Source organism: Gobius niger, assembly GCF_951799975.1.
Source record: "Gobius niger genome assembly, chromosome: 24".
In the NCBI taxonomy this organism is placed as follows: Eukaryota; Metazoa; Chordata; class Actinopteri; order Gobiiformes; family Gobiidae; genus Gobius; species Gobius niger.
This window is the reverse complement of record NC_136875.1, coordinates 10,183,157-10,205,024: the sequence shown is the minus strand read 5'-3', so window position 1 is coordinate 10,205,024 and position 21,868 is coordinate 10,183,157. Positions and strand designations below refer to the sequence as shown.

At 39.7% G+C, this 21,868-nt stretch overlaps 2 protein-coding genes across 2 annotated transcripts; one reads left to right on the top strand and one right to left on the bottom strand.

Moving 5' to 3' along the window:
• Positions 1-3,571: 3,571 nt before the first annotated feature.
• LOC306982497 (bile acid-CoA:amino acid N-acyltransferase-like) lies at positions 3,572-13,310 on the bottom strand. Its single transcript, XM_079582433.1, has 11 exons — positions 13,135-13,310; positions 12,163-12,375; positions 11,069-11,168; positions 10,148-10,344; positions 8,934-9,109; positions 8,663-8,779; positions 7,913-7,998; positions 6,165-6,258; positions 6,003-6,083; positions 5,639-5,774; positions 3,572-3,963 (listed from the first exon to the last, which is right to left on the bottom strand). Exons 1-11 carry the CDS (start codon positions 13,187-13,189, stop codon positions 3,860-3,862), a joined length of 1,359 nt encoding a protein of 452 aa, XP_079438559.1. The 5' UTR covers positions 13,190-13,310; the 3' UTR covers positions 3,572-3,859.
• A 3,359-nt stretch (positions 13,311-16,669) lies between these two features.
• Positions 16,670-21,558, top strand: sys1 (SYS1 golgi trafficking protein). The gene is made up of 4 exons (XM_079582542.1): positions 16,670-16,787; positions 18,194-18,447; positions 18,570-18,637; positions 20,962-21,558. Exons 2-4 carry the CDS (start codon positions 18,289-18,291, stop codon positions 21,200-21,202), a joined length of 468 nt encoding a protein of 155 aa, XP_079438668.1. The 5' UTR covers positions 16,670-16,787; positions 18,194-18,288; the 3' UTR covers positions 21,203-21,558.
• Positions 21,559-21,868: the final 310 nt, after the last annotated feature.

Sequence of the window (21,868 nt, the reverse complement as noted above, 5' to 3'; positions counted from 1 at the left end):
ATTTGACCTTTCATTTTTTTTTTTTTCTTTTACATAAAAGTTCTTTTTTCATGTTTTTCTTTTTAGGATATTAGAGGTTATGCAGATTATATTTCTATTATTTTCTGAATAGAAATGGAACCTCAAATGAATGAACAAATCAAAGAATGCCACAAGAATAACATTGCAGACATAGCCACTTGTCTTTTACCATGTTATGACATCACACACATAAGCTCTATAACCCAATTATTTTCTGAGATGTTTATTTGGAAAGACACATACTGTACATTATTTAGAAGTGAATTTTGGCTGACTACCCTACCAGGAAAAAAAAAAAAACTTGTCCAATCCCAAAATGCCAAAAAGTCAACATTACAATGAGTTCATCCAAAAAACTGTCCATCATCACTTATGTGTTGCTTTGTTGGAATATACTTTACAAAGCAGTTTCAACATGTCTGTTTATCCCCATCCTGCTGCTGCTTTATTGAGTCATGGTTCCCTATAATGTTAACTTCTAATGCGCAGTGGACAGGCCATCAGAGGTCCCCCGACCGACATTCTTGCTTGGGGCCCCTGGTACCCTTACTACACCACTGTAAGAGAGGCCTATGACCCCCTACTCGGTCCCCACAGATCTGCTTGTGATCCTTGAGGAACTAAAATGGTTAGTTTTTGTTACACAAGGATATGTTTCTGTTTTCTGGTATAAATTGCACAGGGTTTGAGGCCAGCAGGATGAAGTCCAGGTCAGCTCACGCTTTAAGGACAGAGAGCAGGTTTAGCTTGTTCAACATGTGTCTATGCTTATTATGGCAACAACATTTTTGCACAACTTTTATGGCCACTTTTCACACGCCCTCCCACTGTAGGTGCTTTGTATGACTATCTTATATATTATTCTAACATAACCGGCTCGTTACATCAGGTATGAAAAATTCAGTTTACAGTTTCAGAAGCATTTACATTTGAGATGATACAAAATGCTTTTGAGAACATGTTTGGAGTTGAGATAGCAGCATGATACAAACACTGACAGAGAGAGCGTGTGTAATATATATTTGAAATAGTTCTGGACCAAACTAGTGCTGGGCGATTTTGACCAAAATTAATATCTCATTATTTGTGGGGACTTTCTCCAATGAGCTACAAAGAGCAGCAGTGCAAGTGGCTTCCTTTTCTTAATTGAAGCTGCCCCCTAGTGGCTGGAGTGAGCATTCTGGCTATTTCTTTAAAAATCCATAACTCCGCACAGGAATCGGCTGGAGACTTACTTTTTTTTGGACATACTCAGGAATTCATGCTCCTCAAAGGGCCACATTGAATCATCTTGTGGACCGCATGTGGCCCGCGGGCCTTGACCACCGACACTGCCTCCGTTTCTGACCTTTCCAATGAAAGAACACACAATGAGAACAATAAACATTTTTTAACTTCAGCCTGTTGAAATTCAACAAACCCTGGTTGTAAATCATAAACTTTGGTTCTAAACTCAACTCGTCAAAACAGTCGAGTTAGGATGAGGTTATGAGGGGGTTTGAGTTTTTTCAAGGTTCATGGCGGCTTTTTTTTTTCATTATATGTTTATAAATTCATATATATTTTCATGTAAGGATTTTGATTTGACACATTCTGCTGCCCTCCACCTCAATATTAAACTACAGGCTCTTTAGAATGATGATGATGTCATGTGACTAATCAGTCCAGACAAAAGAAAAAACACTTTTTTTGTTGTTAGGAAATTATACCTGCCATAGCACTAACTGGAATGCAAGTAAGACCAGAACAGTTGTTGGAGACGGGTAATACATGAAGGCTAAGAGATAATATAACAAAAAGTCCAACAATTTCATATAATATAAGGTACAAGAGTGAAGAGGTGGCCTTTGCCTGCAGCTTTTAGTGTCTCCTCCAACTGTATAAACATACAAATAAAGTTTGTTCTACGATGGTCTGGCAAAAAATGTGAATACCAAAGTAAATCACGTCGAATAACAAAAGTAGTAGAGGTTTTCAAAGATTGTTAAACCAAATATCAGATGTCCAATAAGCTACAAAGAGCTGCAGCAAATGGCTCCAAAACATAAGCAGCTGAGGCTTTAGTAGGTTTTAAAGATGTTTAGTCTCTGCCGTGGTCCGGATCTAAACCTCTAACACCACGCTCTGAAACAGGGACAAACCCAGGAGGTGGCACCATTTCACAGAAGCATTGAAGGCAGTCAGCCAGGTTTCCTTTGCATTGAGTTATCTTGTGTATGAAATGCGCGGTATAAATCAATATGCCTTGCCTTGTCTTCCTCTGCCTCCAAAAACATGCTGGTCAGGTTGGCCCACAACGGCAGCGCGCTCAGGACAAACCCAACACCTGAATGCATTTTGCTGTACAATTATACAATGATAAATAAAGCACTTGTCCCCATGGTCCCCACGCAAACCTAGTACGCCCATGCTTGAGCCTAACCCTGAAGAAAATATTTGCTACAAATTGTTAATAGTCAAAGAAATGAAAACAAAAAAACAAATTCTTACCCAGAGAACGATGCAGTTTTGCAAACGTTGGGCGAGCACAGAGCCAGGCAGCCATCAGCTCTTCCAAACACGGCTTCAGTGTATTTTGAATTAAAGAATGCAAGAACATAGGTAGCAACATCAACGGGGGCAGGGGGGTCAGACATTATTTCTGCTACTTTGTTAACTTTGTAAGGATTATAACGAAATATGAACAAGCCTAACGACTTTGATATCCAATTGTTTCATCTCGTCTGTTTCAGAGATGAAACCATGTTTCTAAAGGCAAAAAGAAACGGAAAAGAACAAAGTGAAGGAAAATAAATCTACTAAAACTGATCCCTTGCCTCCTGCCTGTCTATCCATCTATGGGGTTTACATTTATCAGAGTCACAACATTTACATTGAGCATAAAAATGAGGTTTATGTTTTAGCAGCAACACAAATCAAATTTGACATTTCTCATTAAACACTGTAAAGATAGTACAAAAAGAAATGATTAAGATACACAGTCAGCGATTGTCACTTGCAGGTTTACTCACAGTGGTTTCAGGTTACATAAGGAATTCTTTCCAAATGAATACTAATCTAGCACGAAGTGATGTAGCCTTGCAAGTCCAGAATGATACAACTCTGTATTTTTTATACACGGGGATAGCAGTCGGGCAGTCCGCCCGTATTCGCCTTATTCCACTTCCTGTTTGCTCGCGCATGTTCCACTATAGTTGATGCCGGACCGGTACTGACCACGCTCAGGATTTTTCCAGGCAACTAGTGAAGGTCCACAACCAGCACAACCACGAGTGACAGAAATGGTAAGGATCTGCCGTCAGTGTCAGTCATGGAGTGTGCATATTTCACTACTATCACAATATTACAAAACAAATTCAGTATCGAGCTACACCATGATAAAACTTTAAGGATTTAAGGAGGTTTGAAAACTTATTCAAGGAACTGTACTTGGTTTATCTATCAATTTCTTGTTTCTTGTCTATCTAAGCCCTAATACACAGGTTGTGTTTATGTGACATTGTAACAGTTTAAACAGTTTGAAACAAAAACTGGCACAAAGGAGGGGGTGGGGGGGTCAACGTCTTTTCTGTCAACACAAATATGAAAGAGGCCCATTGTTGTTAAAAACTGCATCTCGCCTCAAGTGTGGATCAGACGTCCTTACACCATAGATGACGAGGACCACCTTGTAAGCGAGGTTCTTCTTTTCCATACAGTACCTTTAAGTTCATCTATACGTCATACAAAAGATGGCGTGTCCAAAACTCTGAATCAAGGGCAGGCCTTTACTCCTGCCTCACTCCTGAAATCCTTCCTGCTGCATTGTTTGGTGCTGTTCTTATATGAAGCTCTATCCTCAGTCTCCTCTGAGGTGAGTGTCCATGAACTCCAGCGTCTTCCTCCAGGCGTCCTCCTGAGCTGCCGCGTGAGGGGCAACATGGCCGCCCCACAGAGTGAACACTGCAACATGACGATTTAAACAGAATTACAAAGGCAGTGACTTTTACAGCAAGTACAGTGCGTGTATAATTACCCAAGTATTTTTATTGACCATGTTGGGGTTTTTTTCTTCACATTTCAAACTCCAAACAGTGTAAAATTGAAAGGCTGCTGCATTGACACATCCCAGGTGATGGCCATCCGTGTAATAAGAGAAAATGTGAAAAATTTAACAAAACCTTAAAGCAGTACTAAGTAACTCTTCCCCCTAAAGGCCATAAGCGCAACTGCAGGTGTAGTAGCAAGCAGTGTTAATTTCATCGACCTAAATATTTAGTCTTAATTTTAGTCAAAGTGTTATTTTTGACGACTAAAATTGGACTAAAACTAAATTAATAGTTTCTCATGAGACTAAAACTATGATTAAAATGTCCAGATATTTTAGTCGACTAAAATAAGACTAAATAAAAATGAAAGGGAGAGACTAAAATCATCCAAACTTATATTGACCGTCTGAAAGAGCCTCATATCATGTAAATTCACCCCTAAAGGATCAGCTCTGAGCTTTGTTCATGTGGAGCAGCTCCATGAAGCAGAGGAACAAGATTACATATGATTATGATGAATATCATAAATGCAAAGTCGACTAAATTAGTCTTAAATTTAGTCGACTAAATTTACTTGCAATTTTAGTCGACTAAAACTAGACTAAAATTGAAGATATTTTTTTTTTACTCAAACGTCAAAAGACTAAAACTAAAACTAAATTAAAATATGTTGTCAAAATTAACACTGGTAGCAAGTATGATTTTTTAACTTATTAATTGTCTTGGAGAGTAAATACTACGCTGACAGGAAAGGCGAAGGGAGAGAGGGTTACTGTGCATTCAATTATACAATGGAAATATTTTTTTTCACTCAAACTTGGCTGTAAATACTGTTTAAAGTAAAACGTTAGCCCGCAGTTAGCTTTGCCCGTTAGCCTGTTAGCTTCTTCTTCGTGATTCCATTAGTGTGTATTGGTTTCTCCGGACCGGTGGCAGTCAAGTTGCAAACATGGTTTTCTGTCCAGAGACACCAGGAGGAGATTAAAGACCCTCCAATCATCCCATAAACACTTGTATTACCCTCACAGGGACTACGGGAAGGATTTATTAAGGTAAACACGTTACTTAGTACTGCTTTAACCTTTCAGCTTATGTGTCTTGTTCAATAGGGACCAAATTTCCACCTTTCTGAGCACCTTGTACTTCTGGACACTGGTGATGTTTCTTCTGACCATGACAGTTACTTTGTGTTTTATTCAGTAAACTTGTTTCTTGTGACTTTGTAGGCTACTGATAACAAAACGTTTGATGGTTCTGTGATCCCGTCCCAATGTGTTTGAACTCTCAAGATGGCTGCCTTCCTCTGACAAGCTTTCAACAGTTTTTGACTTTTCTTTTTTTTCTCTCGTCCCATTATGTGTGAAAGAAACAAACTGCATATTAATTCTGCACTTGATTCAGAGCGTGGATCTGCTTTGGCCAAACCACGGCTCATTCCATGGAGGGCCATGACCTGGGACACTTCAGCCTTTCAGCTTTGCACAGTTTGGAGTTTGAAAAGTGATCACTCTTATATAAATGTCATCATTGCAGCAATAGACGTGATCACATTAGGCATATTGTTGAAAAAACCACAGAAGCAGACTCACGTTTCTTCGGCTTGACTTTCCACAGAGATATTCTTGCATTGGGAGCATACGGAGGCTCGATCAGGTGGCCAGCTCCGGGGTACGACAGACGCGTGAAGATGTGGCCTTTATCTGCAGCTTTCAGGGTCTCCTCCAACTGAAGGAAGTCAACAGTGACAGTTTTATTAATGCACACAATTGTCACAAACCAAAATATCAAGTTAAATCATTGCTGACTTGAAAAACGCTTCTCTACAAACAACCCAAATAAAGACAGATAAATGACAAAACATGTTTTCAAAATCAGGTAAGACTAAACCAAGGCCAGATCTACACGAGGTCAAATGAGAATTAAAGCCATTCTCAGAAAACTAAGATCTCTCACCAAATCGGCATTTTCAGCGCTTGCGGCACTCGTGTCGTCTGCGCCAACGATGTACAGGACTGGACAAGAAAGCTTCTCCATCTGAATAAAAGCCAGACAAGTCTTTTATTCTACTGCCATTTCAGACACTGGAAAGCAAGCGGTGCAAGGTGCAAAAATTACCTCAACTATGTTTTCAGGGGGAATGTTCTCTGGCTTCGAGACTTCTTTGAATCCGACTTGGCCCTCGGCATTAAAGGTCCAATGCTTCTGGTTACTTCAAAGGAGAAAACCAATTAGTGGTAGCAGGGGTAGTTTATTCTTCGGTCATTATATACTGTAGTGGCTATTTGTCCATAAACTTAAATCAAAAACAAAAGGTCCAATTTCTCAAATGGCCGCTGCGTCGCGACTTAGGTTTTACGCAGGTTAAGAGGTACCAAAATCAAAATGTCCATGCGGAAAAATGCGTTTGAGGAGGTTTATTTACATCAGATAGCAAGCTCAGACATTTCTGCTGCCTCTCTGTAGCTGGTAAAAAACCACATGCCCTCGCAGCCTGAGGTCCCTCCCACCTTGACCCACTTATGTAATCAACGAAAAGCCAGTGACCAATAAACAACGATGTAAATAATTATCTAAATTAGCGGAAATAACAAACAAAAATAATATGCATAAATGCAAAATAAGCAAATTAACTTTAGCAAGAAAGAAAATAAATTAGGCTATAACTTAACTTAAGCCTAAAATAAACAAAAGTACAAAATAGCTCCAACATATACATTACAATATATGTCACATATTTTCAGTAGTCTAGTACATACAAATGTGACGCTATGAACAAAGAGGACAAATTTCCCTACGGGGACAATAAAGTATACAAACAAACAAACAAACAAACAAACAAACAAACAAACAAACAAACAAACAAACAAACAAACAAACAAACAAACAAAGATGGCCCGAAATAAGACGCCGTTATTCCAGTACCAACTATAGAAGCGTATAAACACTAAGGGGAGAAAAGGTAAAGCTAGTAATATTGCAACAGCTATAAACTGTTCTAAAGATTGGAATGTCGCCCGTCAAGGGTATCAAAAAAAAGGATGGTCTGTAAAGATAAATGTGCAATACTTTTTGATACATACAGTACTAAGTAACGATTATAGGGTAAAACTATTTGTGTGTACTTTGGTTTATTTTGGTCAAAACTGGAACTGTGAGTGAATAATGTGAATTGAATTTAATACAGCAACAACAAAGTAAAACACCAAAACGCTTATTTTTAAACTATGAGTAAAAAATGGAAGGTGAAAAAGTATTCTAAGTTTGTGTAAATGTTGCAACCGTGTGTTTTACTGATAGTTGTAAACGGGAGGATTGCTCTTACTGTAAGTGTCGTTGAAAGGACTTGCACTTAGTATTTTTGTTGAAATTTATTGTGACTCACGTTGTGAATTGATGTTACATTTTATAAATAAGATACGTTAATTTGCCAAAGGAGTATTTTTATTTTTCGTACCGCAACTATCGAAAGATTTTTGGTTTAGTATAACAGGGTGCGAGATTTGCATTTGCCCAGACATGCAAAAGACTTTGACCGAGCCATCAAAGCCAATTAGCTAGCTGCACAAGGTATTTTTGTTATATTGTGTCTAAATATTTTGTATATTTGTAAAGTACACTGGTCTTAATTATTGTATGCTTGTTTAGTATGCACAAGACTGAAATATTTGCTGCCCAAGAAGCTCCGAAGTGGCAGGCGGCCACGAGGTAGCCATTTTGTTTAATATATTATTTTCCCTGTGACTGGACTATGTCTAAAGCATTGTATTTCATGTCCTGTCCGACAGTTTTCATGGCGTAAACTCAAGTAAAGCGCCCGTCTTTAAGAAGCCGTGCCTGTGTTGTCATTTCGGAGCCACACTTACAATTCAAATGGCTCCCTCCTTCCCTCAGCATCAGCCAGTGGAGTGGTGCTGCCAACTGGTCCGTTGATGCAAATGCAACAGGAAGGCTGCAAAACAGTTTCATTCTTGAGGTTTTTGCAAAATTCTAACAATTTTATTATAAATTCTCAAGGTTTTTTTCAAACTACCTAGTCTAGAATGAAGTAAAATATTCTTGAAATAAGGATTTTTTTCACAGAAGCCTCTATGATGCCCCAGGGCCAAATGTTTTTAGAGCTTCTGGTAGGTTTTCACTGCTGACAAACCCTCGATCCTGGAGCTCCATGGAGGCCATAAAGGTGCCATGCTAACCACCCATACAGCCATTGATTTTTTCTGCCTAAAAGTTCCATAATGCTCCTTTAAATTAAGAAAGATCTGATCGCACCAAAAATTAGGCACAACATTTGTATTAACTTTAAATGTGTGATTTTGTTTATGTTAATTTAGGTGTAAAAAAGTTCTTGAAATCAAGGGGGGAAAATTACTTGTTTCAAGAAAATTTGACTTATTATTTAACATCGCTTAAAACATAAAATTAAGTAACTTTCTGGAAAAAGATGAAATTTGTGTCAAATAAAGAAGAAAACACCAAAACAAAAAAAACAGAAACAACATACAGCATGTGTGAATCTATAAACCCCACTGTGAAAATGTGACGGTAAATCCAGTCCTGTCAAACACGTGACTGACGACCCGCCTAAGGCCCAAAGCAGATTATCTGTGCCGTACCTCGACTCCAGGTAAAGTGGCGATCATCAGCGCGAGATAAACTCCATAAGAGAGGCCAAAGACCCCCACTCTGTCCCCACAGACCTGATCGTGATTCTGGAGGAACTGATAAGCTTTCTGTAACACAGGGACATGACTTTAAAAATGGCCACGAATGTAAGTCATCATGAATGACATGACATAAAACTATCTGTTTAGCAATTTTAAGTGCACACATTCATAATTTTGTGTAAACTTGGCTAAAGCGACCAAAGGAGTTTCCTTCACTGACCTTAAAATACCAGCGCCCAACATTGATTGTATCTAGTGGACCGGGCAGATCCTTGTGTCCGAAATAGGCCAGGGAGAAGCTAGCGTAGCCTTTGGACGCTAACAGAGCCGAGCGGTACTCGACCAGACCTCCTCCCATCCCCCACAGGTCCAACACAGCGGGAAATGGACCAGGACCTTCACAGATTCAAACATAATTATATCATTAAATCAGTGTTTTTCAGTTGACATTAACTCATATGATTCTGTAAGTGGACACATACTGTAATTAGGTAGAATTTATTAATCTACATCTGTAATAATCCACTCCGTTTGAAGTTTAAATGGAATGGATTATTAATGTTAGGCTCAAAGGTCCAGAATGTTAAGAACCCATGATTTAAATCATTGAGAAAGGATTTGTTTTGTGCTGCATTTAATCTTAAACTCAAAAATGAAGCGGAGGTGTATCTCATCTTTAGCCTCGAGCGCCACTGGCTGTTATGAAAAATATAGATCTGCAAAACAGATGCCATTCAGCCCTATTCATGGTAATGGGCTCATGTTGTGTGTGAAATTAGCATCATGCACCATGCTCCTCTTACAGAGCACGACCTTTGACTTGTGGCCTAGTCACCGTGGCACATTGTCTGTGAGGTAGACTGTTAGTGCCTACGTGTAACCGAGGCTATTTAACTCTCTTCATGTGGAAGTATCGCCAGACTCTGAATGATCAATGCCCCGAACACTGTATTGACTGTTCAAATGTAAACTTCTTCCATGTAAGACATCCAGACTGTGTCCCGTCTCTCAATCCACATCTCCTCCGGACTCCTTTAGTATTTCCCTAACAGTTACAAATAAGATACCTCCCTCAGAGTCATCACAGGAGGAAACTATATTTAGAAATAATAAAAGTATTTGGAGTAGTGCTTCTACGTTGTTTTTGGGAGATGTAAAGTCTCCATATGATTCCATATTACAGAGGTCCTTCTGGAGTTGCTCCTATAGCCACTAGGGGGTGGCCAGGGGCCAGGGTGATGTTACACCCTGCCAAAGAGAAGTGCCTTCTTCCATTGGTACAACATTAGTACACTTGGCGCATGCTCATAAGGTCCTATGCTTCTGCCGGCTGTGTTTATAAAAACAGACAGGGAGTTTGTGCGTATGAAGTCTCCTTTAGACAAGTAACTGACCTGCCATAAAAACATCCATTGGTCTGAGAAGAAGCCTCACCTGGCGGCATAAACAAAGTGCCCACGAGTCCGTGCTCTCTGATCTCCATCCTCTTGACTCCTGGAGCCATGTACCAGCGCTCGATGGAGACTGAGGCCAGCTCTGAGCCCTGTGTCCCTCTGTCCTCAGGAGACAAGTGTCCCCCAGAGACACACAGGTTAAACACATATGGAGCCAGCATGTTCCTCTTCCTCAACCTGGGGTGAAATACACATTGGGTTGTTAGAAGTTGTCAACTGGACCGGGTCGTTTGAGTTGAGTGCATTTTGTTCCTGAACTTCAGCTAGGACAGAGTATTCACTTGTTTTTTAAAGAGATGCTCATTTTGAAATGTCTGCCTCATGAATCTTATGTGAATCTTATCTTTTTTTTTGTTTCAGATTTTTACAACAACATTGCACTTAAAGAATTAACAACAGAACATTGTTGGCTAAATGCTCCTGATCTAAATCAATTCAAAACATTTTTTTTTTCAACTATCTTTTAACAAGTGACCGCCTGAAAAAGTGCATCCACTTTCAGCTTCAGTTGTGTAGTGAGTTCTTCCATAATGTAAACATCTTTTAAATCTATAATGCCACAAAGACAAAAAGAAATGTGCAAAAAAAAAATTAACACAGAAATTTCACCGAACATACAGTTTAGATGTAATGCCTGTTGGAAAAAGACAAAATGCTTTTATTCCTGATGTTTATGGCATTCATTTTGGAACAGTTCATTCAATTGCTTGAACTCAATGACTGCTCTTTGATCCTACAGAAACCGTACAGAATGAGGATGTATCGACCAGCCCTACCTGTAACAACACGTCCACGTGACTTATGTGTAAAATGTAACATTCTGTTCACAGTTTTCATGTCTACTACTACGCTCATATTGACATGTTGGTTGTGATTCATCTCTGTCAGATATTTCACCTGCCTCAGTCCTTCTCTTCCTCCCGGAGCCGGCTGCAGCGCCCAAAACAGTCCCATCGGTTCACAGCCGACGTACGAGCCGCCCACTGAAGCATCTCTGCACACTGACACACACAGAGAGGCAGGTCTTTTACAAAATTAACTTTGTTCTTTCATCCACATACGATCTAAACTGAGGTGGCGTTCCCGGCAAAACACTTTTACTACAACTGACTGTTCAACCATATTGGAAGGAAGCAAACTAAAGATTTAAGAGATTCCCTCTGATCTGTGTCTCATGAATTCACTATAATTTCAAAAGAGTGACATAAACAAATGAACAAACTTATTAGCTGATTTCCATGTGCTCGCGCAGTTTCACTTTCCTTTACACCGTGACAGAGCTAACGCAGCACATTGATCTTTTGGTTCTCTGCACAATGGGATTATTGAACCTGCCGTAGTCTTCATGAGTTTTTGGCTGAATTTAAAGACCCTATGCTTGATTTTTTTTTTTTATGTTTATATTAAACAATGACAGAGGAAGCCACTAAATTAAATAGTTAGCTGTGGTCCACCCGAATTTCATATTTGTTGCATTACAGTTCTTCAAAGAGACAAGTTTCTAAGCATGTTTCACAAATTGCAACTGAAAGTTAAAACATACATATATAAATGCTTCATGGTAACGTGGTATTGGCTTTTTAATTAGATGCATAATTAGTGCCTTAAAGAGACTATACCGAGTTTAAAAATGTTAAAATTATGTATTTTCCTCCCCCTACATGTTCCAGTAATGTCCTTATGTGTAGAATGAGCCCAGATCTATTCACCACAACTGCCACAACTCAAAAAGGTGTTCATTCGGGTCCGAAGTGCCGTCATGCACGAGCTTAATATAGAAGCTGCAGTTATCCGTAAGACCTGAGGTGGCAGAAGTGAGTATTAAAATTACCAATTTGCATCTAGTCCCTTTAACCCATTTGTAAATAATACTAAACTTAAAGTGAAAACAATATTTGAGCGGCGTCTACTGCTTGATTTATCCGCACTATATGAATGCAAATCAATGACAAAAGTCCCGCTATGTCATAAACTAAATGAAGTAATTCTACTCACAGTCCACAGAGCCGTCAGAGTCGGTGTTGTAGTGAGCGCAGGACTGCCACAGGTCTCCATCCTCACAGTACATCTGAGTCCACAGCGTCACAGGAGAGAGAGGAGGCAGAAGACGAGCTCTGATCCTGATCTGCTCATCGATGAGCGCTCGGGTGGGGTCAGCAGTTAGCACAGGTCCGACACTGCTGCTCCAACGAACCCTGGCCAGGGCTCCTGTGGAGAATATCACAGTGGCAGAAACTGAATATTGTAGGACAGTGGGCGTCCATGAAGCTCGTCGTGTTTGTAACAGAGATGGGGGGTCAAAACCTCAATGTATCACAAATTTGCACGGATAATCTTATCCAAAATCAGCACAGAAATCACCAGTCTTAGAAAATGTGAAAGAGGTCTATACAGTAGAGGGAGCCGTGCAACCATGTTGATACAGAACCAGTTACAGTTGCCAAAATATTGAAATTGCATTTTTGAAGAAACATTGTGTATCATTCTGGATTATTGTCAATTTTAATCATAATTTTGTCCTCCTTTAGAAGTCCTCACAGTGCATCTTATGGCTTTCAGATTAGTTGACTGTTTATCTGACGTTTGTTTATCTGACAGACTCAGATAAACTTATTAGGGCTTAGACATTAGCATAGTCAAAATTCTCGGCTGGAATTATTATGACAAGTATTATATTTACCCTCTTTACCCTCACAAGTGGCTTTGGGATTTTATGCAGATGATACAACTGACTTCTGATGCCATGTTGGTGTATTTTCTAGACCTACATACTGTAGTTCATCAATGTGAAATAACATATGTAATATAAACACATTTTAGCAAAGTGTCAGGAAACAGCCTAAAAGAACATACAATTTGGGCCAGTTGCAGTGGGTAAAAAGTTAATCAAAAGCCCTGAACTTAACTGATCAACGATGTAAATTGCTTAGTCATCCTGGCAACACATATAAAAATCTACATTCTTACCCAGAGAAAAGCGCAGTTTGGCAAATGTTGTGCATGAACGCATCCATGGAGTCATCTTTGTCGAGCCTCCTTTACACCACACTTCACCTGCAGATGCTGCGCCTCAGTGTTTCTGAATGAAACGACAGTCATTGTAAGTAAAACATGTGTGGAGGCCTGTTAAATATTAAACTCAACAGTCAGTGTTTAAAAAAGTGCTGCCAATGTGAACATTGACCGAGGAGGTTGCCTTGCCAAACCCCGCCCCCCGCCATGACTGTCAGTACTCCAGGGCAAATTGAGGACCGCCAATAAAACAGTCAATGTTGGAGAGTTTTTACTGAGGTCTCTTCTCATCAGTAAGTTAGTAGTTAAAGAGTTCTGTATTGCTGTCATTTTTTTTCCAGCCTTATTCAAAACGTACTAAGAACCCTCTCCTTGCTTGTTGTCATCAAACAATTGAAAGAGAAATTCAAAAGGTAGTATATTTAATAAAGTGTTCTCCATGTAGACTAGACTAGAAAATAAGTAAGACTGTACTTGCAGTTGCAGATGTTTTGTTGGACTGCCTTTAGCTTTGACTACAGCACACATTCGCTGTGGCATGGTTATAATAAGCTTCTGCCATGTCGAAAGATCCAGTGTTGCATTCATTTTTCAACCCAGATGATGATGATTCTCAATGGAATGATGTCATAATCCCTGAATCACTCTTTCACAGTGTGAGCCCAATGAATCCCGGCATTGTCATCTTGGAATATGCCTGTCTGGTCTTTGTGCGTCCCCGTGGAAGAGCTTGGTCGCTTTAAACTCCCCCCCTGTTTGGAGCCATAGGGATATGCTGGGAGAGCCTAAATGCAACATCTTTTTATGTGTCTGAGGGCGCACACAAACACCAGACAGGTACGCATCAACTCGTCTAAGCTCAGGTAAGAACATATCTCAGTATGTAAAAACTGTGGCCTGCTCCTTTAAGTAAGTGTAGCTTATACTTAAACTTTAGATCAAAATACTGAACTTAGTATGGAAAGGACTTGATTCATAAAACATAATAAAACATAGTTAACACAATTATATTTAAGATTTTGCTAAAGATTGGACCCAGCTTTCTTCAGTTTGACTATTTTTGTGATGTTTAGTTTAGGTTCACTTCCTTATTGATGAAGGCAAACAATTTTAAACTGTTGCCGTGCCGACCATGTTAAGTCAATGGGTAATGATTGAGTAAAACTGTTATGGGACTTTACCTTTATCTATGTCACTTCCTGTCAGTGGCTTAAAAATAAAAATAACTTTTCTGCCCAAAATCAGTAAAATCGCTGCTTCACTGAGATAACATTATAATTATGTAACTGATGAATTTGCAACAGATGTCATCCTTCTAAATATTTTCAAAAGCACTAACACCTGTCACATGCAATTTAAGGAATGTAAACAATTAAAATATTACAGCTATAATACTTGTATATCCCATAAGGACCCACAGTGACACAGGTGTCACGCACAATCTAAATACTCTGGAAAGTTCCTAATAACACATTAATCTTGAACTGAACCATTGAAGTCCCAGAGTGACATCCACGTAACACACTGGAGAAGTCATGTGACCACAAGTGAATTCTTGTCCCCATAACATCACTTGCAACATGGTGGTTTGCCAAATGGGCTCTTGTTAGCAAACAAGCAAATTTTACAAAGCCCTTTTTTTCGACTGCAAAAGTATGTTCAACCTATATAACAATGGTAATCATTAAATAACATGTCCAAGATCACTTTAAACTGTTCTTTGCACATTCATCAACACAAATTCAAATAAAACGTGTAAACAAAAATCGCTGTGACAAATGTGTCACCGCGGGCCTTTAGCCCAAAAAATGTTACAGAAAATGTCATGTGACGCCTATGACACAATAAGAAAAATACAGCGACTTGATCAAATAATGAAGCTCAGTTAGTTATTTTTCATAAATGTATTCTTCTGTGGTTGATTTAAAAGCACAAAACAGAAGTGAAGTTAACTTTTGTGGGCCATTTGTGGGCCATTGAGGTCACGAACAACTTTAGAGGGTGTGGTCGTGACAACGTCCTGGCATAAAATCAAAACCTAAAGTGACAGAGACTTGTTTTTTTTTGCATTGCATAGAGCAGGGTCAGAGCTGTAAAATGAGACCCCTCCCAACTTCATATGCATCAGGGGGGCGGAGCAACATCAAATAATTTCGGTCACGAGTTCGTACACAAAGTCATACTTATGCTGCAGACTTTAGCTTGCTAATTCAGAACCGTAAGAGATAGAGTCTTGACCTTTTCAGTTCTGGAATCTACTGATTTTTCTCTTTCCATCAAGTAAACTATCATCTACCTAGGCCCCCGGGGGCCCAATAACAACATTTTCACTTTTGGGGGCCCAACCATGCTCAGGTCCACCAAATCGCCATAGAATTTGCGGCACCAAATCAAGTGAAAGTGACAGAGACCTGGCATGTCCTGCACTGGAAAGGGCTCAACCATAGCTTTAAAATGAGCCCTCTCCCAAGTCCCTAGGCCTCATGCGGGCAGAGTAACCTTGAGTTGAAATTTGGTCACGAGTTCGTACACCACCCGTTGTACATATTTTGTATTTTTCTTTTGCCCATTACTCCGGAATAGAATGTGACAGAGACTTTCTGTTTTTTGTTATGGAATCTACTCATTCTTATCGGTCAAACAAACAATAAATAATCTACTTCCTCCAGGGGGCGATCACACCTTTGTGTGTCCCCGCATGTATAGTTTTACCCCCAAAAACCCAGTGTAGCACATGTGATACGAACAAGAAACATGAGTGAAAGCAACTTACTTTGTTTTGTTTTTTGAATCTACTCGTTCTAAGCTTTAACATAAGCCTAACCTGATATCCCTAGGCCTTACGGAAGCCGTGCAACAATAAATGGAAAAGTCCAACAAATCCGTGTCAAAAGCAGGTAAAGCGACATGAATGCCTGGATATTTTTGTTGCTTAACCTCATTAAAAAGTAAGTAATGTTGATTTAAATTGTGAAAGTGCAGATACTTCTGAAGAAGAAACTGTCAAGTGGATTGTTTTTCAAATAACATGTACAATCTAAAATAAAATATCTATAAACGCCCAATGTGACATATGTTACTTTACAGATCTTGGACACCAGGGGGTGTTTCCACAAAATAACATCAGAAATGTGTTCTATACGATCCATTTAGTCTGTGTGATAACCAGCATAATTTTCCCTTAAAGAAAAAGGGGTCTGGGTTCTTATGGGATATACAACATAGTATGTCAGCCACCCAAACCCTTATCACATGAGATTTCTGACTTGAAGGTGCAAAACAAACTTAGTTGAACTCTGGTGAAGTGCATTGTATTCTTACTTAATATCATCATTTTCTGTTTACTTACCCAGCTCACTTAGCACTAACGTTTTCTCATTTGATGCATAAAGTTGTGAAAAGTGGGGCAGAATTTGCGTAAGGGTGTCGATAAAAAGAATGAAAAAAAAAAGAGGAAAATACTCCGTCATGCACTTCCGGGGTCAGAAGCCCTCACTTCCGTGTTTTCATCCGAGCTTCATGCGGCTAAACTTCAGGCCTAAATCAGTAAAAAACACGTGTATGAACGGACTGACTCACCCTAGGCATTACTGGACATTATTACTAAGGTATGTCTTTCCTTGTTTAATGACGTAGTTGGGTTATTTTGACTGTTTTCAACCCCATTCTCAAGCTACTCGTCTTCCGTGTTGTTGTACCCGTTACACGAAGTCACTGATTTTGTGACACAAATGTTTCGTCATCTCGGCTTATTTGGTCACGTCTAACCTCGCAGAGTTAAATGATCAACGTTAGGCAGCTCTGACAGTCATTTCCCAAGGTAATACTGACTTCGATTGTTCGTTATTTGTCTTGGTTGAATGCTAACGCGAGCATTGAGCTAGCTAGCTGCCTTCTCACATAAACTAACATTGAGTCTAAAACTCTAATCTAAACAGGATTTGTTTGTTTATTTGATAGTTCTTTTGCTAAAATTCTGTCTTCTTAGCACTTGACAAAGCCACACGTTTGTTTTCTTTGTTTCTTTGTTCAAGCAGCTGTGTTAAGTGTGCTGAAAGTTGTTGTTGATCAGTGTGTGTTTAAGGGACACGTTTGGTGTTTTCCTTGTGTTGTGATCAGGTAGTCTGATAGGAAAATGGCTGTGCTCAATGTTTTTTTTGTTTTTTTGTTTTTTTAAATATACAAAATTAACACAAACAAGGCTCGAGGCTCAGGTGTGCAAGGCTTCAGTTTCCAGTGTAAACAAAAATACATAGAAATATAAAAATAAATAGTTTTACAGTTTGGTTTTTGGTTAAGGTACTCACAGCTATGGATATGTTAAAATACTGGAGTTTATTGTTCACATTAAAACACTTGGACACCACAGTGAGTTAGATGTATTTACCAACAGTAACTCTGCAGCTAACGGAGCTGTTCCACGGCTATTTTCCTCCACTTTTTATACTGTTTTTAGCTAATGTTTGTCCATGGAAATGTACGCTAACAGCTGCAAAGATGGCGGATCTCCATGGTAACTGTGGACTTTCCCGAACTCTATAGGAGAGCTCCCATAAAAGATCTGGGTCTTGCTCGTGGCCCTTTTGTTTACACAGCAAAATGAAGGAAGTGAAGTAACATCAAAAGTCCAACTTGGTACAAAACTATGGAATTATAATCTTACATTTGGCTAAATATGTCCTGGTATACAACAAAATTACTCGTATTTTAAATTTGTGCAAAGAAAGACTACGTTTGTTTAGCTTGTACAATGATACTCTTTGCAAACAAGAAAATATCCTTTCCCCATGGGGTTTTTCGATGTATGCTGTACATAATCTGTTGAATGCTAACCTTGTAGTTTAGACACATGCACAAACTGCAAATCCAAATAGTAATAAGGTTTTGTTTGTTTTATTTTCTAGTAAAAAACAATATGGCAGCTTTGCAATACTTACTTTCCGCCGTCACTCTAAAATATGCACAGTAGTTTTGGAAAATGAACACTCTTTGTTTTGTCCCGTTTCCCCCACAGATCGTCCTCATAGCCCGGGGACGGCGAGCGCATCAGTGGCTGGCTCTGTCCAGCTCTGATTCTCCGGACGTGGCTTTAGCTCCTGGGCTGGGAGAATGGCGCACTTCAGGAGTTACATCTGGGACCCGGTGCTGATCGTCTCTCAGATCGTGCTGATGCAGTGTGTCTACTACAGCTTCCTCGGTCTGTGGATGGCAGGCGTCGACGGCTTGATCCAAACCAGTCGATCGCTCAACCAGATCTTCAGCTACGAGGTGAAATCTCTCTCCCGTTTTCTTCTTACATATTTTTGGCTGAATTGATTATAGAAATGATGTGAGTAATGTGTAACTATTTGAATACGTATTTTAAAGGTACAATAACTCATTTCTTTCAGGTCCTTGGGTTTGCGACGATGCAGGGCCGGCTGTCAATGATGGCATTCATATTAAACTCACTCACCTGGTAAGGATCATAACTATAAATTGTTGATTCCCATCCACTTTATAGTCCTTACAAGTTCTCAAAATATGGTAAATGCACTTTGGTCGTGTACTGTTAATGTTCAGTGTAGTAATTCAGAGTTAGTTTTCAGCCTGTTCTTAGGGCTTGCGTCTTCACTGCAGAGTCCTGATTCTGTTCTCTCTTGAACTGAATTCAAACCTTTACTTTTTGACTGCTCCTCCCACATAGGGCTTTTCCACCAAGGTGCTGGTTCTGGGCTGGTTCTGGTGCCGGGTTGGTTCCATACTTACTTGGTTTCCACCAAAATGAGAGCTGTGCCTATTGTCATAGCAACGCTTTGGGAAGTCAACATCAAAAATGGATAGTAACATCTTACTACAGCCACTTCTGGTTATAAAATACAGAAAAATAAGTTTATGTTTCAGTCACAGCAGCCGTTAACATTTTGATTTCTTCTTTCTAACTCTTGTTTTAGCTAAAGAGCATAAAGCAAAACAAAAGTTTCCTCCACAGAGACTGTATTGGCTTCTCCAGGAAGTTATAAGCACTGCTGACATCACTGGTGCTTGTTTCTTGGTCCAGCTTTTAATTGGTTCCCAACCGGCACCAGATTTTGGAACCAAGAGCCAGAGTTTTTTCAGTGGAAAACGAAAAAAACGGTTCTGAAACTGGAACTGGCCCAGAACCAGCACCGGCACAAGCTTGATGGAAAAGGGCAAACATAGATTTTCGCACCATTAAAGACGTGCAATGCCTCCCCTTTAAAAGAGATTCTGAATGTCACTTGGACTTTTCTTGTTCAGTGACGGTCAAAAAATCATTTTGACTACTGTCCACAGAACGAGCAGAAGTGAAACCAAACAAGAATTCTACTTCATTTACTGATTGTTATTTTGAACAGAAATATTTGAAGGCAGTTTTTCTTTTTGCTGCCTTTGCTGTAATTAAATTTAGGGAAACCCCTGGACATTCCTGACTCAAAAAGCCAATGTTTTGTGACCAAGCCCCTTCATTAGGGTTATGTCGATGACTCTGTGGGCGGCGGTGACACATGACAGTGCACAGGTGTTTGTGAATGAAGCAAACAAACCAAAATCCTAAAACATTCAGATTCATCAATTATAAACGAGTGTTTTGACCACAACATTGAGTCAGGAAAGGACATTTATAATTGATCTACATGGACGTTATCCTTTTGTTTGGACCATTTTAAGTTCATCATAATTCAAGTCACGCAGGTAAGAGCCTAACATTTAACAACAGACAGATCCCCCATTTGAAAAGTTTAATATTACAAATACTCAGAGGAGCACAACACAGACACACAACCAAAGTTCTGACTGTAGTGAGCTGCTGTCAGTCATTTCAGCAGCTCCTACAGTCTCCCGAGGATAGTAAAGGTCTCAGGATAATGTCTTTGATGGAGCGGCTCAATGATGTCGTTGTCGTCTTCTCAAACTGGTCTGGTTCTGTTGCAACACTTATTAACTAAATCTAATCATTTTACCACAAAATGAAGAACAAAGGTGCAGCCATAAAATTTGCATAAATGACGGTGCCACTGCCTCACTCAAACCCAGGACATCAACTTAAGCAATCAGGGGCGGACTGGCCATGTGTCCATTCTGGAAGAGCACAGAAGGGCCACTGGCTCTAGGGCCAACGGTCCCGCCTCAACCGAGCTTTACCCAAATCTAAAAGCTAAAAAGAAAAGCATCAAAATAGCGAGAAAAATAGGATGAAAAGTCAACAAAAACATGAGAAAAACATGGACAAAAAATGATAGAAAAAATAATTAAAAAAACAACAAAAATATGACAAAAATGTGGCGACGTGACGAAAAGTTTCCATCACTTTTGTGGGTCTTTGGGTAAAGCCCAGTATAAAAAAACATGAATCTAAAAGGAATTCCGTGGAGTATGGTGTGCCACAAGGTTCAATTTTCGGACCGTTATTATTTATTATTTATATTAATGATTTTGCTTCTGTTTCTACGACCACCTTTCCAGTTCTTTTTGCTGATGATACCAGTCAAAAAAATAATAATAAAAAGCCGAACTGTGGAAAATGCACTCGTTTATGTTAAGGCGGGTGGTAAGAGGTTAAAATATGTATTTGTGGAAGTGTCACAATTACGCTAATTTGGGCCAGGCTGGTCAGAGTCCAGGGCTGTTTTTTAGTCCCAGTCCTTTACATTTTTCTAATACCTTTTTATACAGTTGTGTCCTTTAATTAACCCTGTGGAATATGTTTCTGCAATAGCCACCTCTCTGTTGTACAAAGGCTTATAACTACTGTCTTACTCCTCCCCCTGTTCCCCACAGCGCCCTCGGTCTCTGGTTCTTCATCCGTCGGGGGAAGCAGTGCCTGGACTTCACAGTGACTGTACATTTCTTCCACATGATCGGCTGTTGGATATATAACTCGCACCTGCCCGCCTCTCTCTCCTGGTGGCTCGTCAACGTGGCCAGCATGGCGCTGATGGCGGTGATCGGCGAATACCTGTGCATGCGGACTGAGCTCATGGCCATACCGGTCAATACGGGACCAAAATCGAACCTCTGAGAGAAGCCCAGAGACTTGAATTCAAACAAGTATTTTCACTTACGGAGTATTACGCGCCCGAAATTAGCACGTAGGGCTGATATGCTAAATGTCGGGTGTATTTTTTGTGCTGATTATGATGACTAGATGGACTTCTATTTATTCAAAGCTGTCTGGTGAACGGCTGTATAGTGATTGGGACATTGTTCTTTTGTTAATGGAAACCAATGGGAAGTCGCAATGAATTTATATGAGTGCTTTCACTTTGAAATGTGTTGCAGGCTTTTATGCTGAATTTTAGCAAAGTTACTCTAAAGAAATCTGGTGGACGCTTCCGAAGAAATTGGAGAAGAGAATAGTTTTACTGCCAGCTTTATCAGACACACAAAAACCACATACAACAAACGTAATGGGCGAATTTCAGACCTTGAACCACCTTGAAACGTACTATTCATATCCATACTCTTGCCTTTAAGAGAGGATGTTGGGGATCTACAGAACTGCGTCATTGGATCACACATGGTTCCGCTTCATAAGGTCCAAGACAAGAGTTGAGCTGCAGAAACCTTTTGACTCTATTCCAGAAGATTGTTCGTAGACAAAGCTTTTGAAGATGAAATACGCGATGGAAAGGAGAAGGTCCAGGCTTAGTCCTAGTTTAGTCTTGGTTAGCATCAGGATGGAGAA

Excerpts from the sequence above, each read along its gene's own strand:
- LOC306982497 (XM_079582433.1), bottom strand. The coding sequence starts at position 13,189 with ATGACTCCATGGATGCGTTCATGCACAACATTTGCCAAACTGCGCTTT. Across the intron at positions 7,999-8,662 it reads CCACTTTACCTGGAGTCGAG|CCTTCCTGTTGCATTTGCAT; the intron begins GTACGGCACAGA and ends ACTGTTTTGCAG. Across the intron at positions 6,084-6,164 it reads CCCCTGAAAACATAGTTGAG|ATGGAGAAGCTTTCTTGTCC; the intron begins GTAATTTTTGCA and ends GCTTTTATTCAG.
- sys1 (XM_079582542.1), top strand. The coding sequence starts at position 18,289 with ATGGCGCACTTCAGGAGTTACATCTGGGACCCGGTGCTGATCGTCTCT. Across the intron at positions 18,448-18,569 it reads ACCAGATCTTCAGCTACGAG|GTCCTTGGGTTTGCGACGAT; the intron begins GTGAAATCTCTC and ends CATTTCTTTCAG. Across the intron at positions 18,638-20,961 it reads ATATTAAACTCACTCACCTG|CGCCCTCGGTCTCTGGTTCT; the intron begins GTAAGGATCATA and ends TGTTCCCCACAG.